The sequence below is a fragment of the Octopus sinensis genome, linkage group LG9 (assembly GCF_006345805.1).
Source record: "Octopus sinensis linkage group LG9, ASM634580v1, whole genome shotgun sequence".
NCBI lineage: Eukaryota > Metazoa > Mollusca > Cephalopoda > Octopoda > Octopodidae > Octopus > Octopus sinensis.
In genome coordinates this window covers 21410588-21437135 of record NC_043005.1, presented here as the reverse complement: position 1 = coordinate 21437135, position 26548 = coordinate 21410588, and the positions used below count along the sequence as shown (strand labels likewise).

Here is a 26548-nt window from a genome sequence, read left to right as displayed (position 1 = left end):
TTTTTACAGTTCCAGTGATGGATTGGACCTGTAGTCTTTGAATTAGCTTTCTCTGTTTCTGGTTTGGAGAAGCCTAATTTCTCAAGATTGGCAGTGTGTTACACATCCCAGGGCCTCAATAATTACAAGTATAAACCTGAACTTGTAATTTGGATAGAGTAACTGTAGATTTCTCAATAGTTCAGCATAGGTGTTTTCTTTTTCACTGATCTTCAGGTTTATGTTAACATCTGTTGTATTTTATGTATGTATGTATGTATGTATGTATGGGAAGATAATATCTGGAAGATATTCTTTCACACACACACATGCATACATATATGCATACATATATTCACAGACATGACAGAGTTGGAACCTACATACATTGGAAGCTATGCCAACATTATGGAATAACAACAGAAAAATGATGGTACACCAGAAAAGGTCACAGAAAACGAGAAAGCAACCATACTCTGGGATATGCCGATACACACAGATAGAGAAATTAAGGCCTACAGACCAGATATAGTCGTCAGAGACCATGAAGAAAAAAATGCTTTCTAATTGATGTATCAATACCGGCAGATGACAACGTGTCTCTAAAAGAAATGGAGAAACTCTCAAAATACAAAGACCTGGAAATAGAGGTAACTAGAATGTGGAATCTGAAAACAGAAACAATTCCTATCATAGTAGGTGCATTAGGCATGATAAAAAAATATTCAGACAAATACATAACAAAAACACCAGGACTTACAAACACATATAACATACAGAAAATTGCACTACTAGGCACTGCACACATCCTACGCAGAACACTTTCCATACAATAACCATCAGAGCATCACAACAAATCACAGCACATACCCAAGGCACACAGCGCTGCGCTCGGTAGTGAAGTGAAAGCACGCTATAAAAATAAAACTACTGAATAATAATAATAATAATAATAATAATGATGATAACATCGAAAAATACCTTAGGAATGAGAACCCAGGTTTTAAATTTCCCCAAGACACATGATGAAGGCTGGAGAGTATATCAGCTGAAATGTGTTAACAACAAACAAGATGAGGACAAATATCTGTCAAATGTAAATAATGTAACTAATGTACTTAATTCCTCATCTCTTAAATATAGAACTGTATGATGAAGTGAATCTGATAAATTAGTTTATAAATATTATTCGGAAATTATTTTTCCCTTTCAGTGTTTTGTTCAAGAGACATGTATGCCTGATGTTAACAAGCTGTTGATTATGAGCTACAGCATTCCCTTGAACTGATGTACCTGTGTGTGTGTGTGTGTATCATAAACACACACATTTCAATATATACATACACACAAACATGCATGAAGTGCACACATAAAAAAAAAAAAGAATAGAAAACATCTACTGACCTGGGTTAATGATGTGAATATCCCATCCATATATGTTGGGTTGAAGGTGATGAGTCAAGTGAGTCACATTACTTAGATCACATATCTTAGTCTTTTCCTTATATTCATATGATTTACACTCTGCAAGCTCATAACAAGCTTCATCACACTCCTTTAAGCTCACATTATGCAGCCGGCCTAAATTATCCTGCATTAGTATGTTAGTTCGTTTAAGTGTCAAAACATCAACATCAGCTAGAAAAAAAAAGAAAGAAAAGAAATACATGTTATACTCCCCCACACACACATTGAAAATTATATAGCATCTTGAGCATAATTCATTTTAAATGAACAATTTATTAGAAACAAATAACTGATCTATGAAATGAAAAACAATCAGAATTCATAAGAGTGTAGGACTTCTTCAAACTTATTTGAAATCTTGTTTCAACATTTAGGGAGCATGTAAAGCATTTGTACATTCCTTTTTAACTGTTGTTCAAAATATGATCAACCAGCATGTGAATTGTTCTTGTGGTCATTTAATCATAAACAAAAGCACACCATCCAAAAGGATGTACAACTTGATTATCTGCAACCTAAACACTGAGGTAAGGTTGTGGGTATGTTTCATGATGTAACTGAATTCACAATAATTGTCTCACACTGAAAAATAATTTTGCAGATGGATTATGCTTTTATTGTCCATATAAAAAACTAATGAACCAGATGGATTTCAAATGTTTTATTCAAAATGTTAATTATATGGTACTTCTATGTAATTATCTAAAACTTTAAATATAGCAGCAGCAGCAGAGGTAGTAATTCTTTCTATAATAGGAAACAAGGCTTGAATTTTTGGAGTAAGGACTAATTGATTACACTGGCTCCAACATGCAACTCATACTCTTTTTTTTTTTGACTCTGAAAGGATGAAAGGCAAAGTTGACATTAGCAGAATTTGATCTCAGAATGTTACTACTGATGAAATGCTGCTAAGTATTTTATCTGATATGCTAAGAATTCTACCAACTCAACACCTTAGTAATAGTTATAACAACAGCAGTAGTAATGACACTGATGATGATGATTTCTTCTCCTACAGGCACAATGCCAGAAATTTTGTGTGAGGGTGTAAGTTGATTTCAATAAGCCCAATGTTCAGCTGGTTCATATTTTAACCTCAGCATGATGAAAAGCAAATTCAACTACAGTGGAATTTGAACTCAGAATGCAAGGACATGGAAGAAATGCCATTAAGCATTTTGTACAACATATGAAAGATTCCACCAGCTTGCTGTCTTAATAATAATGTTTCTCAATGACTTGCCTTTCTAAGTCTGTCTGAGAATTGGTCCTATGCGTGTGTATGTAAACATGTGTTTGCTAAGAAGAGGAAGGGTGAGAGCAAACAAATAGTTTATGTGTGTGTGTGCATATATGTGTGGTTGTGTATATGGATGCATGACTGCTTGTATGTGTGTTTGGGGAGGGGGTGCACTAACCATCCATGACCCCTTTAAGGGTTTGACATTTTTGTTCCAGGTCAATTCAGTCTCATATTTGTTGGAATTTGCTTGTCATCCAGTAAAGATTTAGGTGTATTATATTGGAGGCATAAGGATATAACATCTGGCAACAAGGATTTTTAAAAGCTCACATAGGTTATTTGACAACTAGTGCATCATGCAAATTGTTAAATTATGGAGAACCTATTAGCGACATTAATATAACTTCAAGAGAAGCAAACAGAACAACTACAAGAGTTGCAGAAGCAAATATTACAACAACAACAGTTAACTGACTTACAGTCAAGGAAGTCTGAATTCTCAGTAAGTTTATCTATGCCAGACGGTATGGCAAACTTGATTTCTGAATTCACTTATCTTTGTACAAGATCTTACAGCAACTGAAGTTAGAGAAATTTGGGCAAGGGTTCTCTCAAAAATGGAGCAAGCAAACCAAGACTCAACCATACAGACTATTGCAGAAGAATGTCAAACAATGGTAAACCTGAAGCACAATGTGAAAAAATTCAAGTGAAAGATTCTGCAAAAATACACATGTGTCAATCCAAAACGTACAACCGCAAAAGAATGCCAGGTCCCAATCCATGTTATGGATGTGGAGGCCTACACTTCAGAAAAGAGTGTCCATTTAAAAACTGAAAATGCTATTGTTGTCAGCAACTTGGTCACAAGAACTCACACTGCAGGATAAGATTATGAGGAGGGCCAAATGCAAAAAGTTTTAAGGTGCTTTCAGCAGAAAGTGACTGCAACACAAAAACAAGAAAATTCGTACACTTAAAAATAAATGGTGCAAATATTAAACTACAGTTGGATATGGGTAGTGATATTTCAATCATAAATGTAGATACATGGAGAAAAATCAGGAAACTGAGGTTACATAAAACACTGAAAATTATATGACAGAATATAAATTACATTTCATGGGCAAAATGTGTACAGACATCACATTTCGAGGAGAAACACATGAAGCAAAAATATTCATTGTGAAGAATACAATTGATTTGTTTGGTACAGATTGGGTTGAGTTATTTGACTTATGGTACCTCCCCATAAGTCTCTACTGCAAAAACATAATTGTCCTGAGGAATTGAAGAGAAAATTGAAAAAGATGTTTCCTCAAGTACTGTCAGAGGACTTAAGTCTATGTAAAAAGACTGAAACCTGCTTTCAAATTAGTGAAAAGGCTGTGTCTGTATTTAAATCTAACAGAGAAGTACTCTTTGTGACATTTGGAATTGTAAACGAAAAGTTGGACAGACTAGAAAAGAGTGGAATCATCAAAAAGGTGGATTACTCTAAATGGGTGGTGCCTGCGGTTTGCATCAAAAAGAAAAAGAAAAACATTAGGCTGTGTGCTGATTTCTCTACAGGACTGAATAACTGCTTAATGACATGCCACCATCCACTCCTGACTCCAGAGGACATTTTTGCAAAATTAAATGGTGTAAAAATCTTCTCCAAATTGGATTTGTCCTATGCGTATTTGCAGATTAAAGTAAATGACAAATGCTCAAAGAATCTGACAATAAATACACATAGAGGACTGTACACATATACCTGGTTACCTTTTGGATTAAAGGTTGCACCAGCAATATTTCATTAAATCATGGATGCTATGTTATCTGACTGTGAATTTGCAATTCCTTATCTGGGCAATATATTGATTAAGAGTAATTAATTGAACAACATGTGGAGAATATAAAATTCTGTTCAAGAAAATTAAAGAGTCTGAGTTCCCTTTGAGTGAAGAAAAATGCTAATTATTTTTGCCTCAAATCAAGTACTTAGGGCAAATAATTGATAAAAATGGTAGACAGCCTGATCCGTTGAGGGTAGATGCAATAAAGAATATCCCTGCTCCAACAAATATACCAACATTACAAGCATTTCTTGGGCTGGCAAACTACTATCAAAACTACATTCCTAACATGTACAAATTAAGAGCTCCATTGAATGACTTACTAAAAAAGGAAGTAAAGTGGAATTGGTCAGTTAAATGCCAAAATGCACTTGAAGAATAAAAAAAATTCTTTGGTTATTCTAGCTGTAGTCACAGCACCAATGTAAGCAACATTCTCATCAATTTTGAGGTACTTGTATCTTTCATCATTAGAAATAGGGGAGATAGACAAGCTGTTGATGTACATGTTTTCTGCCATTCCTCAGTTGACTAGCATGTATGAGCATTTATCTTGCCCAAACTTCATTCCTATATCTTGTGAGAATGTCACAACTAGCTTTAACTGTCTCTTGATGTTGGTCTTATTGCTAGAATATGATTTTCGGTTATCAACAAAAAATGTGTGGGTGCCATTAATTTTATTCTTTTCTGCACACCCCAGCATTTAGCCTTGGCAATTTGTATGGAAAGCGGATGTTAAACGATGATGATGATGATGATGATATATATATAGTAAGTTATATATATATATTAGCCGTGGCAATTTGTATGTGTGTATGTATATATATATATATATATATATATAGGAAGTTATATATATATATATATATATATATATATATATATATAGAGAGAGAGAGAGAGAGAGAGAAGCAAAGTTGTGAAGGAAAGTATCTTGTTTTAACAATCATACTTTAAATCTTAAGAAAATTTCCTTGCAATGTCCATGGTTAAATGTAAGTTGAAAGGAGAATTGACTCAAGTTATTTTATTATACTTATTCTGTTCAGGTAGGCAGGTGAAGGATGCTCTGTTTTTATCAACTTCCTACTAAAGCCAATCCTAGGTAACGCCTTGTAATTTTAAAAATATGCAGTCTAAAATGTCTTACTTTGAGGTTAAACTGGAGATTCTTTTGCTAATATCAGCTACTAAGTTTCATATTATAGCTTAGGAGTAGACGTTGAATTGCCTATGAAGGTGTCTATTCTCCTTATTACACTTTCTTTAGAAGCATGACACTTGACTTAAAGTTTAAAATTATGTTCATTTCACTGGATGTTGCTATATTAGTAGTAATCCTTATGTTTAAATCAAACTCATTAAAGAACAGTGTTAAGTTCTTTCTAAATCTTTTCATGGCATGGCCGTCCATATTACTTGAAATTGATAGGCAACTGTTTCTGTATAAACCTCAGATATGAATATGCTTGAACTTCTTGAAAGTACCCAGGATAAATATTAAAGTGAAGTCAGCAATTTTAGCCCACTTACAATTCCTCATATATATACATATATATATATATATATATATATATATATATATATATATATATATAGACAAATAGTTAACTTTTCTTTTTGACCCAGAAAGATTCATCATGAGAGAAATGACATCCTGGGATTCATGAGTATTCTAACACAGATCATTAAATCTATTGAATTCAGAACACAGCATATCAAGAAGGAAGAGTTTTGATAGGAAAGATGAAATGCCTGAAATCAATGTGACTGAATTTGTTGTGTGTTTTCATCTTAATACTATGGAGCTAATCTTCTTTTATGCTATGAGAAGTCTTCGGTCCCAGCAGAAAACTTCTCTAATTCCTGTAGCAAGGGAAATATTGTACTCTTCATGTGGGTACAATGGTTGGTGATAGAAAGGGCATCCAACCATATTAATGAAGGTAAAATATAGGAGATACACAACTTATTAGATTGGCATTACTTTTTTCTATTATTGTGTGTGTCAAATTGAGGAGAAGAGCAACAAATGGTGAGATACTCTGCAAAAGCCACGCTAACTGCCTTCCATCCCTCTGGTATGGATACAATATAATACCAGTCAAGAACTGGGGCCAGTGGTATGACCTATTACTGCTTCCTCAAAACTGCAAGCTTTCTGTCAAAATTTGAAGCATTGCTGTTCCTATTACTTTTACTATTTAGATTTAATGAAAATCTTTTCTACTCAAGGCAGAAGGCCTGAAATTTTGGGGGAGGGGGCCAGTCGATTAGATCAACCCCCAGTATGCAACTGGTACTTAATTTAACAACCCCGCAAGAATGAAAGGCAAAGTTAACCTCGGCAGAATCTGATCTCAGAATGAAAAGACAGATGAAATACCGCTAATCATTTCACCTGGCATGCTAACATTTCTGCCAGCTTGTTGGCTTTGTCCATATTAAACACTTTTATGCATGTTTACAACTGTTTCTTTTTTGTGTGTCAACAGAAATGGTTGTTTGTATACAATGACTTACAAATGGAATCACAAATTTTAGAAAACAAGGAAAGGAAAAGAGAATTTCAATTATAAAAGACAAAGAATAATTACGTTTTATTCGTTGATAGTAATTTCTGTTTTTGGCTTTCTTTATTTTCTTGGAGGAAGCTGCAGTTTGCTTTGATAAGAAACACTTTCCCATTTCTTTCTTTATTTCAAATGATAAACAGTTTTTGTCAGACAAACATTTTTCTGCACATGCTTCTGCTGTTACATTTTGCTTATCCCATAATGTTTTCCCAGATACAGCCAGAGCTGCACCTTTTACTTTCACAAAATAGTTCTTAGCAACTGGATTTAAAAGAAAATTGAGATAAAAGGAAGCAACAACAACATTGATAATAGTTTCTAACATAGAAAGAAAGACCCAAAATTTTAGGTCAGAATTGGCCAATTAAATTGGCCTATACATTTCACTGGTATTTTATTTTAGTGGTTCTGGAATGGTAAAGTTGATATCTGCTGGATTTGAACACAGGCGTTAAAGTGCCTAACCAAATGCCACAACACACTGTCCAATGCCCTGATTTTGCAATGTTTTTCTTTGGAAAACTAAAATAATCTCACTTACATCATCATCTAGTGAATAAGTATAAAGTATGGACAGTTACAGATTAATGTAACAATCTAAGAAGCGTAATTTCATAAAAATCATACTTTTACTGCAATGAAAAAAATACTGATTATATCTATGAGGTCCTTTTTGAATTTGATGACTAGAATAAGTAATTAACGTAATGATTTATCAGCCATTGTGGGTGTAATCTTAATTGCTCATAACTTAGCTCAATATGTAGTCACTTTACTATTTGTTTTTGATGCAGGAAGTATTCCTGAATATATTCTCCTGGTTCATCTTTTAGTACAAATGTTTACAGGGTGATGTGAGTCAATGATTTAAGTTTGATTCTCAGTTTAATTCAGTTCATTTTACATAGACAGTTAGTGCTCTTGAGAAAGTTAGGAATATCACACAATCTCATTGCCTTCTCTAATTATGCTTGTCCATGTACCTAAACAATGAATATATAATTGATTACAATGAGGTGATATTATATTTTCTTATAATCTATTCACTACAGAAAGCTATACCATGAAATTCTCATGCCACCCACTCCCCTGCACTTATGAGGTTTGTGTGGTTCATACCTAGCTGGTGAACTGGAATGTCACTAGTGCTTCAGGAGTCTTTCATATTATTGTGAACTTCAGTGCAATGTATCATACAAAGTTTTGGATGATGGCACAAAGTATATATGAGAGAGATCAAGCTAGAAATTAAGAGGAAAACTATAAAGATGAGCTGATGTACAGCTGTAGAGGTATTCCCTAGTGGGATAAAATTTGGAGAATGGAAACTATATGAAAGCCTGATAGACAAACATAATTCTATATTTCCTATTGTTGAATGGAAGACTTAATCTATCAAACAACTGAATACCGTGACCTGGCTCTTCAATATCTTTGATGAAGTTAACTGTGTAGCAAGCATTTAGGAAGGTCCCTAGTCTGAGGATAACTAACTCTCACCCTCCTACCAGCCATAGATACATTTGAAATTTTCCTGGACACAATCAGACTTTCTCTGACATAGACACTTAATACAAAGCTAAAACAAAATTACCAATATAAAGTCAAAAAGAGAAAACCTATATACATTACTTTTACAAGAGACTTCTGGAGTCCATTTATTGTCCTCTTTACATGCTGCCTTTAATTTTTCTCCATCTCGACAAAAGTAGGTTACTTCAGATTTGTAGGTAGTAGAACTATAGTATTTAAATGCACCAACAACGTCTTTTGGTGGTCCACAGTCAATTTTTGAGACAACTTTAATTGATAAAAAAAAATTGATTTCAATTGCAAGTATATGTTAGAAGAAAGGAGAAAATGTGTAGATAATGACAATTTAGAATAAAAGATATTGATTAAGACTTTATATATATATATATATATATATATTATATATATATATATATATATATATATATATATATATATAATATAGGACAATCAGTTAGTTGTCATAATAATACTCAGAATTTCAGATACCGAGGCTAAAAGCTTCTAGATGTCCTCATCAGTTATTAAGACAAATGCTATGAAAAAAAAAACGTTGAATAAAGTGAAGTTATTCTAATAGGAGTGGGAAAATAAATACAGGTAAAAGATATAAGGTGTTATGAAAATACAACCACATAAAGATAAAAATCTTTGTTCATAAAATCTATGTACGTACATATATATTATTTATATACATATATACATACACACATATACGCATACATACATGCATACACATACATACACACGTATATGTGCCCATGCATGCATTATTATGCTCATATACACATCTCTACATGCACACACATACGTATATACAGGCATATGCATATATATGTATAAAAAACATATAAATTTGAATATACATACACACATACGTATATATGTATATATAACTTCATCTTCACATAGAAAAATGCTTCCACTAATCTTAGAATTTATATAAATAAAAATACTCATATAAAACTGTAAACAATATTCATGTATGCACACTCATAGCAGGCATTTATTCATACATGCCTCAAGTATGAATATACATATATACACACGCAGATATATAAAGCTACACATGTGCAACTATATACACATACGTACGTATATATATATATATATATATATATTGTCAACATCATCCTCGCATAGATATATGCCTACATTTATACATAGACATATATACAAATGAAAACACATACGCAAACATAAAACATGTACATATTCACATTCACTGCAAACATGAATATAATGTAAATTATATATGTATAGGAGTGCATATATATACATATAAATCCTCCTGTCTAGCAACACACCTGCAGATATACAAGCATATATACATACATATACGTATGAAGGAAGGACACATGTGCATGACAGTCACTCTTAAGCAATGGATACAGTCTTACACTTGTATATATACATACATTCATACACATATACACGCATTTGATATATGCTTATACCTGCAAATACTACATGCATATATAGTTGCACAATTGAAAAAGGGGGAAAAAATGATATATAGAAAATATATATTATGCAATAAAAATATATATAAAAATATATAAGAAATGTTAAGACACATGAAAAGTTTGTACATGGACATAATATAAAAAGTAGGTTCTATCTGTGATCTTGCAGGGCCCAAAAATGTAACAAGTATTTTATCATATGCGGACATGATCCAAAAAGTTCAGTTCTTGAATTTAGCAGGGTCTAAAGAACTTTTCCAGATGAGCCATCTTTCCATATCGCAAAGACTGCACTTTCCACTGCCATTGATGTAAGGTTTACACTTGGCCAAGATCTTCCAGTGAATCTTATAGCTGACACCTTGCTCTTTTAACCCTTTCATTACTGTATTTATTTTGAGATGCTGTGTTTCTTTCAATTAGTTTTAAATATAACAAAGAATTTAGTAAAATATTTTCGTTATCATTAAGCTAGTGTTAGGAACATAAATTGTGACCAAGGTTTGGCAGAAAATTTTAATTCAGAACTTATGAAAACAAGACATTTGTAATCAGAGCCAGAGCCGGTTTCAGCTGGGTTGGTAACGAAAGGGTTAAGGACCATATATAATTGGATAATTTGGTCAATTTTTCTTTTATCCCAGTGTCTGAAGCTTAAGGTGTGATTATTGAACCTAGCTTTAAAATTTCCCTCTGTGAGACACACATATTTCTTTGATGATGACCACTAAGGACACAGACATACACCCAATAAATAAGATGGATACATTCTACTAACCTGGGTTAATCACATATATATCCCACTTTCCATCGTTGGGTTTAAATTCATCAGTCAAATGTGTCACATTACTCAGATCACATATCTTATCTTTAGCATTGTACTGATAAGAATTACATCCTGGAAATTCATCGCAAGCTTTACCACACTGTATTAAGTTCACCCTCTTAATCTGTCCTAAGGTAGCCTTCTTTCGTACGTTAACATGTTTCATCACAAGAGGCTTGTCATCGACTGGAAAGGAAGTAAAAAAACACAAAAAATATATCTTATAGTCATCCACTGACCCAATCACAAACACATTACATATATTACATATTGATAAGCATGTGGTGCATGATTTTTCAATTTGATAATTTATTATACACAAATAATTGATCTACAAAATGATACCTTACTCAGAATTCATCAGAGTTACTCTTTTACTTGTTTCAGTCATTTGACTGTGACCATGTTGGAGCATTGCCTTTTGTCGAGCAAATCAACTCCAGGACTTATTCTTTGTAAGCCTAGTACTTATTCTATTGGTATATTTTGCCGAACTGCTAAGTTACGGGGATGTAACACACCAGCACTGGTTGTCAAGCGATGTTGGTGGGACAAACACAGACACACAAACGTATACACACACACATCATCATCATCATTTAGCGTCCGCTTTCCATGCTAGCATGGGTTGGACAGTTCAACTGGGGTCTGGGAAGCCAGAAGGCTGCACCAGGCCCAGTCTGATCTGGCAATGTTTCTACAGCTGGATGCCCTTCCTAACGCCAACCACTCTGTGAGTTTAGACACACACACATACACACATACATACATACATACATACATACATACATACATACACACACACACACATATATATGACGGGCTTCTTTCAGTTTCTGTCTACCAAATCCACTCACAAGGCTTTGGTTGGCCTGAGACTATTGTAGAAAACACTTGCCCAAGGAGTCATGCAGTGGGACTGAACCTGGAATCATGTGGTTGGTAAGCAAGCTACTTACCACACAGCCATTCCTCCGCCTAGAACATTTTACTAAGTTTTTGAAAGCTTATCTCAATATTTAGGCTGCAGACAGTTCATTTGTACATCTCTAATGGTGTGCTTTTATCAGCTTGTTATGCCCTTAAACAGGTGGTAAATGAACATGTCAAGTATTTTTATAGTCATTTAGTGTTAGATAGAAGCAAAGCATTAGAAGAGTGTTGTGCAAATAGATTACCTAGAACTGAAACTTTCAGGTGAGATTTTGTTTATGTGTCCTGATGCACTAGGATTCATATTAATCCTAGAGGTGTGTCTTTATGTGAAAAATCATTTTCTGGATGGATTGGTTTTTCTATAATATATTGTCCAGTTGTAAAACAATGACCAAAATGGTTTACAAATATTTTATTCAAAATTTCAATTACTGGGATTTCTACATAGTTATCTACAAATTAATAAATTAATAATAATAATGGTTTCAAATTTTGGCACACAGCCAACAGTTTTTGGGGAGGAGGCTAGTCAATTACATCAACCTCGGTCTTTCACTGATACTTAATTTATTGACCCTGAAAGGATGAAAGGCGTGTGTGCCTGTCTTTTTCGCGTGTGTATGTGTGTGTCTGTGGGTGCGTGTGTATGCTTGTGTGTTTCTTGTGTTGGTGGGGATGTTATATGTGTGTACATGAGTGTGTGCTATAATTGTCCTAGTGTTGTGTGTGTGTGTATGTGTGTGATTGGTATTTGTCAGGGTGTTGTGTGTGCGCATGTGTGTGTATATATGTTTGTTCACGTGTGTATGTGTGTGCACAAATGTTTGTTTTGTGTTAGTGGGGATGTTATGTGTGTGTACGTGAGTGTGTATGTGTGTGTGTTGTGTCTGTCTGAGTATGTTTGTGTTTTAATTGTCCTTGTGGTGTGTGTGTGTGTGTGAGAGCAGCCCTATGTGTGTGTGATGGAGCATATGTATGTGTGTGTGGGGGGTATGTGTGGGTGTGTATATGTAAGTGTGTTGTATTTATCAAGGGTTTGTGTGTCCATGTGTGTTGGGTTTATCTGGGTGGTATGTATGTGTGTGCATGTGCGTTTTGTGTATGTTGGTACTGAGTATGCGTTTGTGTGTGTATATATATGAGTATGGTTTATGTAGTTTCTGTGTGTGTGTGTGTGTGCTGCATTTGTGAGTGATTTGTTTTGTTTGTATTGTTAGTGTAGTGTGTGTGTATACATGTGGGTGTGTCATTGTGTGTATGTATGTTTGTGAGTGTTTGTTGTGGTTGTTGGGATTGTATTGTGTGTATATGTGTGTGTTTTTTCTTTTGTGTGTGTGCCTGTGTTTTTTTGTTTGAGTGTTTGTGTGTGTGTGTACATGTGTGTATATATGTGTGTGTGTTTGTGTGGGTTGTGTTGTAGTTGCGTGTTTGTGTGTGCATCTGTGTATGTGTGGGTGTGCTTGTGTGAATGTGATTTGTAATTGTCAGGGTGGTGTGTGTAGGTGTGTGCATGTACATGTTTACATATGTGTGTATGTGTGTGAGTGTTGGTTATGGCTGCAAGAAGCATATTGCAAGTGTATACATGTATGTGTTTTTTCTTGGAATGTGTGTGGGTTTGTGCTCTAGTGTGGGGATATTGTGTTTGTGCGTGTATGTATATGTATGTGTGTGTGATTGCATTGTTTCTGTGTGAGTGTGATTTTGTAATAAGAATTAATAAGAGGGTAAGTAGGAAGGCAGACAAACCACAAATCCCTTCAGGTAGATAGCCCTGCTCGATCTGTAGAAAAGATGTACCCAGTATAAGCTATGAACATGCAATATCAAAGGAAGGCTAACTGGGAAGATAGTTTTGTATGTGGCAGATGCTCAGGTGGAATAAACAATAAAAATATGCAAAGAACAACTCCTGTCACATTCCAGGGAGAAAAACTAGAAGTAGTTGATAACTTCTGTTACCTAGGTGACCAAGTCAGTAGCTGGGGAGGGTACTCTGAAAGTGTAGCTGCTAGAATAAGAATAGCCTGGACAAAGTTCAGAGAGCTCTTACTTCTGCTGGTAACAAAGGGCCTCTCGCTCAGAGTAAAAGGTAGACTGTATGACACATGTGTACAAACAGCCATGGGCTGTGACTGCTGAGGACATGTGTAAGCTCACAAGGAATGAAACCAGTATGATCCGATGGGTGTGTAATATCAGTGTGCATACTCGACAGAGTGTAAGTACCTTGAGAGAAAAGTTGGACTTAAGAAGCATCAGATGTGGTGTGCAAGAGAGATGATTGCACTGGTATGGTCATGTGGCGAGAATGGATGAGGATAGCTGTGTGAAAAAGTGCCACACCCTAACAGTTGAGGGAACCTGTGGAAGAGGTAGACCCAAGAAGACCTGGGATGAGGTGGTGAAGCACAGCCTTTGAACATTAGACCTCACTGAGGCAATGACTAGTGACTAAGACCTTTGGAAATATGCAGTGCGTGAGAAGATCCGGCAAGCCAAGTGAGACCATAACCAGTGGCCTATGCCAGGGAGGTAACCAGCCCACTTATGCATACCTTTCCTTCATTGGACACTGAACTCTGCTTGCGAAGACCTGTTGAGGCAAGTGAAATGGAAATCAAATCAAATTTGCAAATTCGATGACTGGCACCATCTGAGAGTGATAGCTGCCAGAGTAGCTGACTGGCTTCCATGCTGGTGGTATGTAAAAAGCACCATTGAAACATGATCATTACCAGCGTCGCATTACCAGCACTTGTGCCAGTGTCACATGAAAAACATTCAAGCGAGGTTGTTGCTAGTGCCACTGGACTGGCTCCTGTGCAGATGGCATGTAAAAAACACCACTTGAGAGTGCCCGTTGCCAGTACTGCCTGACTGGCCCTCATGCCAGTGGCATGTAAAATCACCCACTACAATCTCAGTGTGGTAAGCGTTTGGAAGGGCATCCAGCTGTAGAAACTCTGCCAGATCAGATTGAAGCCTGGTGTAGCCATTTGGTTCACCAGTCCTCAGTCAAATTGTCCAACCCATGCTATCATGGAAAGCGGACGTTAAACAATGATGATGATATATACACTCACACACTTACACAGGGAAATGGCTCATTTGGAATCAGAAAGATTCTTCATGGTAGCAATGACACTGTAGCATCCATAGGTTTTTGAATACCAAGATCACTAATTGCAGTGAATTTCCCTTATGTCCAGGGTTTCATGAAAGAAGAATTTTAACAGGAAAAAACAAAATCCTTCAGATCACACTGAGTTTAGTTCTCAATGCCATGGAACTAATCTGATGAGAAACTTATTTTAAGCAGAAAAGATTCTTTTGTGCCAGTAAGAACCTTCTCTAATTCTAATAGCATGGGAAAATGTACTTAGTTGTAATATATAATGGTTGGTGATAAGATGGGGATCTTACTATATTAACCATGATAAAATATAGGAAATACACAACTACATAGATTGGCATTACCTCAGTTTCTAATGCTGAGACACTGTGCTATAACAGCACAAAGTCAGGAAAATATGATAATTGAAGAAAATCTGTTGCTGCTATTTCTAATACTATCACCACCACTACCATCACTACTTCTATAACTCATGTTTAAAGAAAATAAGACGAGTTTCCTTCTTGCATAAAAATACAAGTGAAAGTGTGCATAAAAGTGTTTAAGGTGAACAAATACTGTATGAGAATACCCTAACAGTGTTTACAGTTCTTAATGTTGCTTATTTTCAGAACCATGTCTTGGTCTATCATTATAGGTAAACCTGTCAACGTCTTTACAGACTTGGTTGTCTACATACTATGAAGTAGAAATGGAATCACAAATTTCAGGTAAAAATAAAAAGAGAATTCCAATGATAAAACACAAAGAATAATTACATTTTACTCGTTGATAATAATCTCTGCTTGTGGTGGCCCTTATTTTCTTGGAGGAACTTGCAGCTTGCTGTGATAAGAAACATTTTCCTTTTTCTTTATTTATTTCAAATGATAAACATTTTTTGTTTGACAAACATTTTTCTGCACAGGTTTCTACTGTTACATTTTTATTTTGCCACAATATTTTCCCAGGTACATCCATAATTGCACCTTTTACTTTTGCAAAATTGATCTGAGGATCTAGAGTTAAAATAAAATTTAGTGTTAATGAAAAATAACAACAAAAATAACAATATTTATAATTCCTAGTATAGACAGTAAGCCAAATTTTTAGGTCAGAGTTGCTCATTTAAATTGGCCAGTAAACTTGACTGGTAGTTTATTTTATTGGCTCAGGAAGAGTAATGTTTGCATCAACCAGATTCAAACTCAGAAGCTAAAGAGCCAAAACAAATACCACAATACATTTTATCTGATACTTGGATGATCTTGACAATCCTTAACAACAAGAATAATCTCTATATATAAAAGTGAAATGTCCAAAAGGTGTATGTTTGTGTGTCTCATTTAGTGGTTATGCAGGATTCAATGGCAGTAAGCATGCTCAGATTGCGGCGAAAATTTACAGGGACATGTAAAATGAGGCAAAGAAGTGACTGGACTAGGTTAGAAATCTCCATCTCAAAAGCTGTAGTTACTAGGTAAACAAAACCCATTTTCAATCAATTCTGCAAGCTGTGGAGGCCATGTTTTGTGGGAAATTTTAATAAAAAGCACACTTGCATAATTTACAGGCTCTTCTGTTTAATAGTTCGTCAATTTTTTGTGGAAATTTTTGTTTAAAAGAAAAGATTTTCTAAAGTGAAAAAAGTTACATTTTTAGTCGTTTTACTATTTGATCTTTTGCTGCTTGCATCTTTAATTTGTTCTGCATAAAAATTATACCACCCTATAGGATTTGATTAGAAATATTTTTTGGATTTTGATTCATTCAAAAATTCTGCTAAGTACAAAAATAATCAAGTTTACAGTTATTTTTCATTTTATTTTCTCGCTTTAGTGGCATGAGACGATAGGCGTGATGTTTTCGCATTTCACTGAGAAGGCTTATCGGTTTTTTTTCACAGCTTATGTAAGTCAGCTCAAGCAAGCAATTACTAATTAGCAGCTGTTACATTGTCAGTTGACTTTACACTAGATCTATCACTTTAATTCTTTTAACACTGATACAGAAGAAATGAAAAGATCTAAATGTTATTAGAAAGAAAAATAAAGAGGATGGATTCGGTGCTTCCACTTTCATAAAAGCATAAGAAGATAAACTGATGCTTCTGTTTAATTTTCATAACATTTCTTACAATAAAGAAGCTGCAGTGTGCTGTTTATGCACAAATGACCACATTTTCATTAATGCTTAATAAGATTTTCAGTTATGAAAACTCAGAATTGATAAAAACTGATGAATGTTTTCAAAAGGTTGGGATTAAATTGCACAGGATCAACTACTTCAAATGCATTTGGACTCAAAGGTAAAAACTCAGCCAATTTACCAACACAGCAATCTGACTTGAACATGACATTTGTAAAGTGTTATGGGGGTGAGACGGCAGGGTTAAAAATCTCCAAATTCAAAGCTGTGGTTGCTAGGGCAAAACTTAGGGGCTTTAAATTGATTGATGGAGCCTGGAGGTTGCGTTTTTTTTTTGTGTGATTTCAATAAAACGATTGACTAGACCAGTGGTTCTCAATGTCGGAGTTTCAAGGGGAGCGCTAGGAGAAAAAGGACAGGAAAAATATGATTTTTGGGCTATTTTGACTACGTTTTCTGACCTTTTTTCCTTGAATAAAGATTGGGTTGGGTGCTGGCAGCGAAATTGAGTTGAATGTGAGTAATCATTTTTTGAGAGACTGCATTATCCATTTGTATACTTGCCTTTTTCCAATCAATTTTTTGATAAACTTAACATTATTCTTAAAAACTTTTTATCTTTTTTAAATGTGGTGGTTTGAGAATATATATATATATATATATACACATATATATGACGGGCTTCTTTCAGTTTCTGCCTACCAAATCCACTCACAAGGCTTTGGTCAGCCTGAGGCTATAGTAGAAGACACTTTCCCAAGGTGCCAAGCTGTAGGACTGAACCCGGAACCATGTGGTTCGTAAGCAAGCTACTTACCATACAGCCACTCCTACGCCTTATTCAATTTTTGTTTGAACAAAAGGAGATATATGGAAAAGAGAGAGTTACTGAAGAGGTCACAGAATGTATGATGAATGAACTTTGACAATAAAATGATAGCAATAAAGCTGAAGTGAAGACCAAATATATAGTGCATATCTTTAATTGGTAAAATATGACCATCCTCCAATGTAGCAAGACATATCTTCATTTCACAAGTAGCTACTTTACTATTTTTATTTTATGCAGGAAGTGACCCTGAGTATTTTCCCTACCCCCCACCGACTTGTTCTTTTAATATAAATATGGAATGAATGTCGTGAGTCAATGATCCTGATTTGATTCTCACTTTAAGTCAGTTTATTTTACTTAAACAGTTACTGCCCTTGAGAAAGTCATGAATATCACGCAATCTCATTGCTTTCTCTAATTATATTTAGCCATGTGCTTAAAGAATGAATATATAATTGATTGCAATAAAGTAGTATTTATATTTTTGAAAAAAAATTAGTCATGTCAGAAGCAGCTATGTCATGAAATTCTATCCCTCCCTCCTACACTTCTGAGATTAATGTGGTTCATGCCCAGTCTGAGCAACTATAGGTTAATGTGAATGTTGGTTATTGTAATAAATATAACAACACAAGACAAAGTGTTGTTCAGCCCATGTGTCAGGAATACCTGATTGGCAAGGTGATTGTGTATAACCAGGTAACAAATTATTCCAGTGGATAAGCTGTGTCAGAGCTAGTAGTTTGCAATATTAAGTACAAAATTTGCTGTTAACTGGCCACTGCAGAAGGCACTATGTGGACACCTAATGCTAGAAAAAAATAAAATCTCCCTCAGTTATACTCAAACTTCTTAAAAAGTTCAAACCATGTTATCTAATGTAGTGTTAAGGAATTCAGAACATATATTATTCAAGATCAAACCTGACCAGGGCAATGGGATTGGTGGATGCTCCATTCTAACAAACTATTGAGGGTTAGTTGAGGGATAGGGAATAAATATTTTAAAAGGTTGTTCTGGGTATCAATAAAAAACGAACTGACAAGTTCGTTTTGGAGGACATTTGGTCAGGGAATGCTATGGACCAGTAGAACCTTATCAAAAGGCTCTACTGGTCCAAGATAACATCTATAGCCATAGAAATGCAAGCCTGTTCAACAATGCATTTTGTAAAACCAAATCATTTTTGCAAGCACTTTTTCATTGTCCATGCATTGCTGATTTATGGAATTATGTTAAACAGTTGCTGTTGTGTGAGGGAGTGATCTGGCTGTCAGCCAAGTCCCCTATGGTGATTGCACCACACCCTCTTTAATCAAGCAGAGAAAACAATTTTCCTCTTTATGGTTGCCATAGCAAAATAGATTGTATGATGGATGAGCCTTTCCAATTTGGTAAATTTCACATTTGCATTTTTAAAATTTCACTTGTAAAGAAAGTGAGGATGGTGTAGAAGGTAATGACCAGAATGGAAATTATAGAAAGCAAGGTAAAATAGGCAATAAATGGCAAGAGTGCATGAGGACAACAGTACCTAAACCTGTAGGTCAATGTACAATAATTGTGAGGAGTTCAGGATGATTTTCAAAGGTAGGGTTCTTCAGCTGGTCTTAAATGGAGATCCATCAACATTCATGGGGATTGCATTATCATCTTTATCTTTATTATCAACGTATGCATATATACTAATTAGAGAATTGGAACAAATATTTTACAGTATGTATTCAGACTCTTTTGGTTATCAATTCAAATCAAGTGAGGTCAACTTTGCCTTTTATACTTGTAGGGGCTAATATCTTCAAGTACCAGTCAAAAATTGTTGGCTATGTGCAAATCAGGAATTTTTATCATAATTAGTGTTGTTATAATTAAGGGTGGTGTACTGCAAGAGAACAAGAGTGTCAAAAGTCTGTTTCAAAGGATTTTTCAGTTTAGTAAAGAAGGAATTGGGACATTATAGTGAACAGAATTTTGGATGTTGACACAAAGTATGGGTGACAAAGGTGAAGTTAGAAATTAAGAGAAAAATGACAAAGATGAGTTTAGGTATAGCTGTGGAGGTAATAAGTTCACTTAACAACAATGCAGAATCGAGTAGAGTTTTGTCTGTGTGAATAAAGATCAGCTTCACAACTAAACCTTGTGGATGAATTCTGGTGGATGGAAACTATGGGGAGGCCTGCTGGAGAGAGCAAGTTTCTACACTTTCAGCTCTTGGTTGGCAGACCTAATCCATCACTTGATTTAATAGCATTACCTAACCCTTGGGTATTATTAATGGAGTTCACTATTTTGTAAGAATTTGGGGAGGTCTCTGATGTGAGGAGATCTTCCCACCAGTCACAAACATCATGGAAATTGTTAAGGAATTAGTTTTCCTCTGACAAAGATATTTAATACAAAGATAAAGCAAAATAACCTAGACAGAGATAACAGAAGAGAAACAATTTACATTACCATTACAAGTAGGTGTTACTTGACTCCATATCTTGTGCTTTTCACATGTTGACTTTATTTGATCTCCCTTTGGACAAGTATAGGTCACTTCAGATTTATAGGTGGTGGTTTTGTAGGACTTTAATGCACCAACAACATCTTTTGGAGGTCCACAATTGACATTTGAGTAAGCTGAAATTGATACCAATGGTCAGAAAGAAAGTAAGAAGTCAGAGATAATGAATAACAAATACATACAAACATGAATGAGTGAATAAATGAATGAATGTATGTATATATAGGCTTGTATGTATATATATGCTTGTATGTATGTATGCGTTTACAAATATATGTATGTGATGAGATGAAGTCTTCCTAATATGGTGACTGTAGGAGAAGCATTTAGCCAAAAATAAATCTCTGTACTTGGCTTTTGTTGACATGGAGAAAGCCTTTGTCAGAGTTCTCCACTGCCTAATCTAGTGGTCAATGTGAATGCTGGGGATAGATGAGTAGTTGGTGAGAGATGTACAAGCTATGTATAGGGATGCTGTCAGTAAGGTAAAAATTGGCAATGAGTATAGCAACAAATTTAATGTACAGGTAGGAGTTCACAAAAGTTCAGTTCTCAACCCCCTATTGTTTATCATACTCCCACCCAACCCATGCCAGCATGGAAAATGGATGTTAAACGACAATGATGATAACTCCTCCAGGTCACAACAGAGGAATTTATGACTGGCTGTCTGTGGAAGTTCTTCTACACTAATCTTCTTATAACTGAGTCACTTCCAGAAATATAGAAGAAATTTCAGGTATGGAAGCAAGGTCTTGTATCAAATGGCCTTAGAGTTAATTTGACAAAGATCAAAATATTTGCAAGTAGGAAAGCAAAAGAATTATTGTCCCTTCAGGGAGATGGCTCTGCTCAATATGTAGAAAAGGTGTTGGTAGAAACTCCATATGATGTAACCAGTGCAAGCTATGAACACCTAAGAAGTACAGCAGTATCACAAGATGGTTAACAGAGAAAATAGTCTTTGTGCATGGTAGATTTGCAGATATATTAAACATTAAGAATGTATAGAATAAAAACTTCTTAAATATCCAGTGGGATCTTTAGCAGTAGTAAATAACTTCTGCAAGCTAGGCATCTTCCCACCCCACCCCCTTCACACGTATATATATATATATATATATATATATATATATTTTGTTGAAATGGAAAGATGAATTTTCTTGTTACAGATTATTCAAAAGTTTAACTGATACCTGGGTAGCAAAAATCACAGCAGAAAAAAACACGGTTGGAGATAAGACCATTTGGTGTTGCAACCATGCGTTGGTGCGGATAATTGAAGTTTAATATAATTAGTGAATGGAAGAAATGGAGTTGAACGAAGATTGTACAGAATTCCTTTTATTACATTCTACACATGTTTCAAAGGCCACAATTTTCCAAATTCTGATTAAATAAGGATACCATATTGCAGCTTTCTCTTCAGGAAAAAGCAGGAATTACGTTGACAGAACAAAACAAAACAGAGGCGCAGCAAAGCAATTCGAACGAGGACGCTCCTTAAGAGCCCATGATTAAACTGTTTATCAATGTACGTTGAAATCGGGGAGTTGGTGGGGGCCGACAAAAGGTCCGTTGGAATAATTACAGGTCAGGCCGTGGTCAAATCTAGTAGGTGAGGAATTAATGAGAACAAGGGGTGTGGAGATGTTCTGTGTGACCAAAACTAATGTTCTGAATATTTTAAGAATACAGGTGTATTTTAGGGGCGAGACAAAACCTACCTAAAAGCATGTATGTGTATACTAGCCTATGTGTGCGCGGCCGTATGTTGGTGAGGGGCGCTAGATAATGAGCACTGCTGAAAAAACCTGTCAGGCGGCTGAAAAAATTCTAGACGAACACACGAACACAGAATTTTTTCAGCCGCCTGACAGGTTTTTTCAGCAGTGCTCATTATCTAGCGCCCCTCACCAACATACGGCCGCGCACACATAAGCTAGTATACACATACATGCTTTTAGGTAGGTTTTGTCTCGCCCCTAAAATACACCCTGTATTCTTAAAATATTCAGAACATTAGTTTTGGTCACACAGAACATCTCCACACCCCTTGTTCTCATTAATTCCACACCTACTAGATTTGACCGCGGCCTGACCTGTAATTATTCCAACGGACCTTTTGTCGGCCCCCACCAACACCCCGATTTCAACGTACATTGATAAACAGTTTAACCATGGGCTCTTAAGGAGCGTCCTCGTTCGAATTGCTTTGCTGCGCCTCTGTTTTGTTTTGTTCTGTCAACGTAATTCCTGCTTTTTCCTGAAGAGAAAGCTGCAATATGGTATCCTTATTTAATCAGAATTTGGAAAATTGTGGCCTTTGAAACATGTGTAGAATGTAATAAAAGGAATTCTGTACAATCTTCGTTCAACTCCATTTCTTCCATTCACTAATTATATATATATATATATATATATATGTATGTACGAATATTGTACACTCACATGTATGCACAAAACATACAATAAACAAAATGAAAATGCTCTACTGACCTGGGTTAATGATGTAAGAGTCTGAATCACTTTTGCTTGGTTCAAGGTCATGAATCAAGTGATTCACATTACCTCGATAACAGATCTTAGCTCTTTCATTGTACTCAAAAGATTTACATCCTGGAATTTGATAGCAAGCTTTTGCACATTCCTTTAGTTCCACATTTCTCAGTTGTCCAAGATTAGCCTGCCCTGGTATGGCAGCATTTTTAATTGTGAATAACTCATAATAAGCTGGAAAAAAAAGAAAGAAAATAAGAAGTACATTCTATACTTTTTTCACACACACACTAAATATTATATATCATCTGGTGCATAATTTGCTTTAAATGGACAATTTATTACATGTAAATAATTGATTCACAAAATGACAACTGAAAATTCATGTGAGTTTTAGCACATCTGACTTATTTGGAACCTTGTTTCAAAATTTAAGATGTATCTAATTCACATGTACATCCTTCTTCTAATGTGGAACTTTTGTATGGTCTAAGTGCTGTTCAACAGATGGTTAGCCAATGTATCAAGTAGAAACATTACTGATTTCTCATACTTAATGTATGTGTTATGGTGTGTGATTACTGGCTGTGAACTTCATTCATGTAAAAGTCCCCTTAAGATGTTGAGTGTCTGTTAAGTCCAGATATTGTCATATTAGATTTGTGACTTATGACACTAGTTGTAAGAGGTGGTTAGGGTACAAGATTATTACCTACCTAGGCATTTCAGTCTTCATGTAATTTCATACGATTCACATATGCTGCTTTTGACAATAGAACATGATCACACACAGTATTATATGAGTGTATATATATATATAATCATACTTCAATATAAACCAATGTCAGCATAATGAAAAGGACTGATGAGATTATTGAAATGCTGGAGTGATGTCATGTAGAGTCATGTGGTGTGCAAGAAGACAGAAGAGAACCTCAGCTAGATTTCTTACAGGAGTGATGAAAGGGACAGGTGGATATAACCACTAGAAGTTCTAGTTACAAATCTGCACATAGGCAGCCTGTGGACCAGTGATCACTGTTCTTTGTATTGGACAACATCCCAGGTGACTGGGCAGTTTTTTAGGACAGCACTGCTCACGTTAGTAAGAGAAAGACCTAGAAAAATGTGGCCTAAGGAAAGCTTGTCCTAAACAGGTCTGGTCAGAATTACCCATTTGTGGTCAATTCAAACTGAGAAAAATTAACTTAATCATTGGTATATGGAACATATGTACCCTCATGGATTGAGACAATGTCTCCAGACCTTAGAGAAGAACAGCTCTCACTGCCAAAAAATAGTCAAGATACAATATCAACATTGCAGCAATCAGTGAAACTCAACTGGCTGAGGAAAGGCAAGGCCCTACATGAGAACAAAATGCATGGAGTTGGATTTGCCATCAAGTCCAGTCTCCTGAAACAGATTCCCACCTTCCCACAGGTGTAAATGAAAGATTTATGAAACTTCACCAATCTGTCAACGACAAACAATTCATCACCATTTTGAGCATGTATGCTTCTATAATGATAAGCACAGAAAAGATCAGAGAGCAGTGCTATGCTGATTTGGATACTGCACTACATGACACATCTGCTACTGACAAGCTTGTCATACTAGGTGACTTCAACATCAGTGTTGTCATGGATGGGGAGTAGTGGAGAGGAGTTATAGGGAAGCATGGAGTTGGAAAAATGAATAGCAATGGCCTTCTTTTGCTGAGTAAATGTGCCGAGGACAACCTGTTGATTACAAACACCATCTTCTGACAGGCTGATTAATATAAGACATCACAGATGCATCTGCACTCAAAAAAATGGCATCTTATTGATTACATTATCATTCATCAATGTGACAACAGTGACATCCACATCACCAGGGATGGAGCAGAGTGCTGGACAGACCACAGACTCATAAGAGCCAAGCTCAACATCTGCATAGTTCTCCAACACCACAAACACCCAAAGCCTTTAATACAGCCAGACTCTTTTCAACCAAATACTAGCAAGAGTTTCAGTCTAGCTGTGATGAAAAGTTCAAGATGATAAGACCACTGACTGGTGGAGGAGAGAAAATGTAGAAGCAGCTCAAAGAAGTCATCACAGAGACAGCCAAAACAGTTCTAGGCCCAGAGGAAAAGCTTCATCAGGACTGGTTGAATGACAACAACGAGGCTGTACAGGTACTGCTGGGTGATAAGAGAAAGGTCTACACTGAATGGTAGAACAATCTAAACTACCCCTCACAGTGTGACAGATACAGGGACTGTCGAACCAGAGCCCAGAGAGGACTTTGTAGCATGCAAGGTAGATGGTGGGAGCGGAAAGCTGAAGAAGTGCAGCTCTACATGGACACCAATAACTCCAAGATGCTGTACAGTGTCATCAAGGCCATTTACAGCCCTTCCACAAATGGAACAGACCTGCTGTTATCTGCTAATGGCTTGGCAGTCATCAAAGACAAAGAAGGAATCAAGAGAAGATGGGAGGAGTATTTCAACCAACTCCTAAACTGGCCATCCACTGTTGACCAGTAAGCATTGCAACATATGCCTCAGAAGCCTCTATTCAAAGATCTTGACCTGCCAAGTGTAGAAGCGGTCAAGACTGTCGTAATGTCATAAAAGAAATGGATTGTGGCAAAGCTCTGGAAGTAGATGGAATTTCTGCAGAGACAAGGCACTTGGTACATGGCTTTTAGCGCATTCCATGACATACCTGTATCCATTTGGGATGAAGAGAGTATGTCTGCAGACTTTCCAGATGTCACCATAATTACACTCTACAAGAACAAAAACGCCAAATTAGACTGTGGGAATTACAGGGGCATTTCCCTGCTTTAGATTGCTGAAAAAAAATCCTGGTCTGCATCTTCTTTAACAGGCTCATCACTAGTGTCTCTGAGAACAACTTGCCTGAAGCCCACAGCAATATAAACATGGTGTTTGCTGTGTATCAAGTCAAGCAGAAATGCATTGAACAATATATAGGTTTGTATTCCATGTTCATAGAACTGACCAAAGTTTTTGACACAGTCAACAGAGAAGCTTTGTGGACCATCTAAACCAAGCTGGGCTACCCACACTAACAAGGCTCTTTCTTGATAATATGAATGGTCAAATTCTTTGCAATGATGACTGCACCAACTCTTTCAACATTTCCAATGGCATGAAACAGGGCTGTGTACTTGCCCTCATTTTGTTCAATTTGTTCTTCACATAGGTCCTACTTTACACAATGAAAGATCTAGACCTGGACATATTCATTAAATATTGCTCAGACAACTCTGTTTTTGACCTCTGCCAAATCTGCTTGAACCGATACGGTGAAAAACTTATAACTGAAGCCCTATTCGCAGATGACTGTGTCCTTATAGCACATAAGGAAAATCACATGGAGTCCATTGTTGATCACTTTGCAGAAGCGTCAAGGCTCTTTGGACTGACCAATAGCCTTGAGAAAATAGAGGTCCTAATCTAAGTAGCCCCAAACACAATTTACTCTCAGCCAAACATCACCATTAAGGGACAGTGAAATGTTATCCAGAATTCACAAGGCCAGCCAAACACT

General features: G+C 35.8%; 1 protein-coding gene across 1 annotated transcript in view; it reads right to left on the bottom strand.

The window, feature by feature from the left end:
• The window catches only part of LOC118764742, a 152701-nt gene that overhangs the window by 81747 nt on the left and 44406 nt on the right, over window positions 1-26548 (bottom strand). Inside the window, exons 13-21 of the mRNA XM_036505708.1 lie at window positions 25697-25760; window positions 22980-23213; window positions 20426-20596; window positions 15768-16007; window positions 10890-11123; window positions 8745-8912; window positions 7060-7373; window positions 3571-3637; window positions 1384-1617 (exon numbers count right to left, since the gene is read on the bottom strand). Coding sequence (XP_036361601.1) covers window positions 1384-1617; window positions 3571-3637; window positions 7060-7373; window positions 8745-8912; window positions 10890-11123; window positions 15768-16007; window positions 20426-20596; window positions 22980-23213; window positions 25697-25760 — 1726 coding nt within the window. The remainder of the gene's footprint in view (window positions 1-1383; window positions 1618-3570; window positions 3638-7059; window positions 7374-8744; window positions 8913-10889; window positions 11124-15767; window positions 16008-20425; window positions 20597-22979; window positions 23214-25696; window positions 25761-26548) is intronic.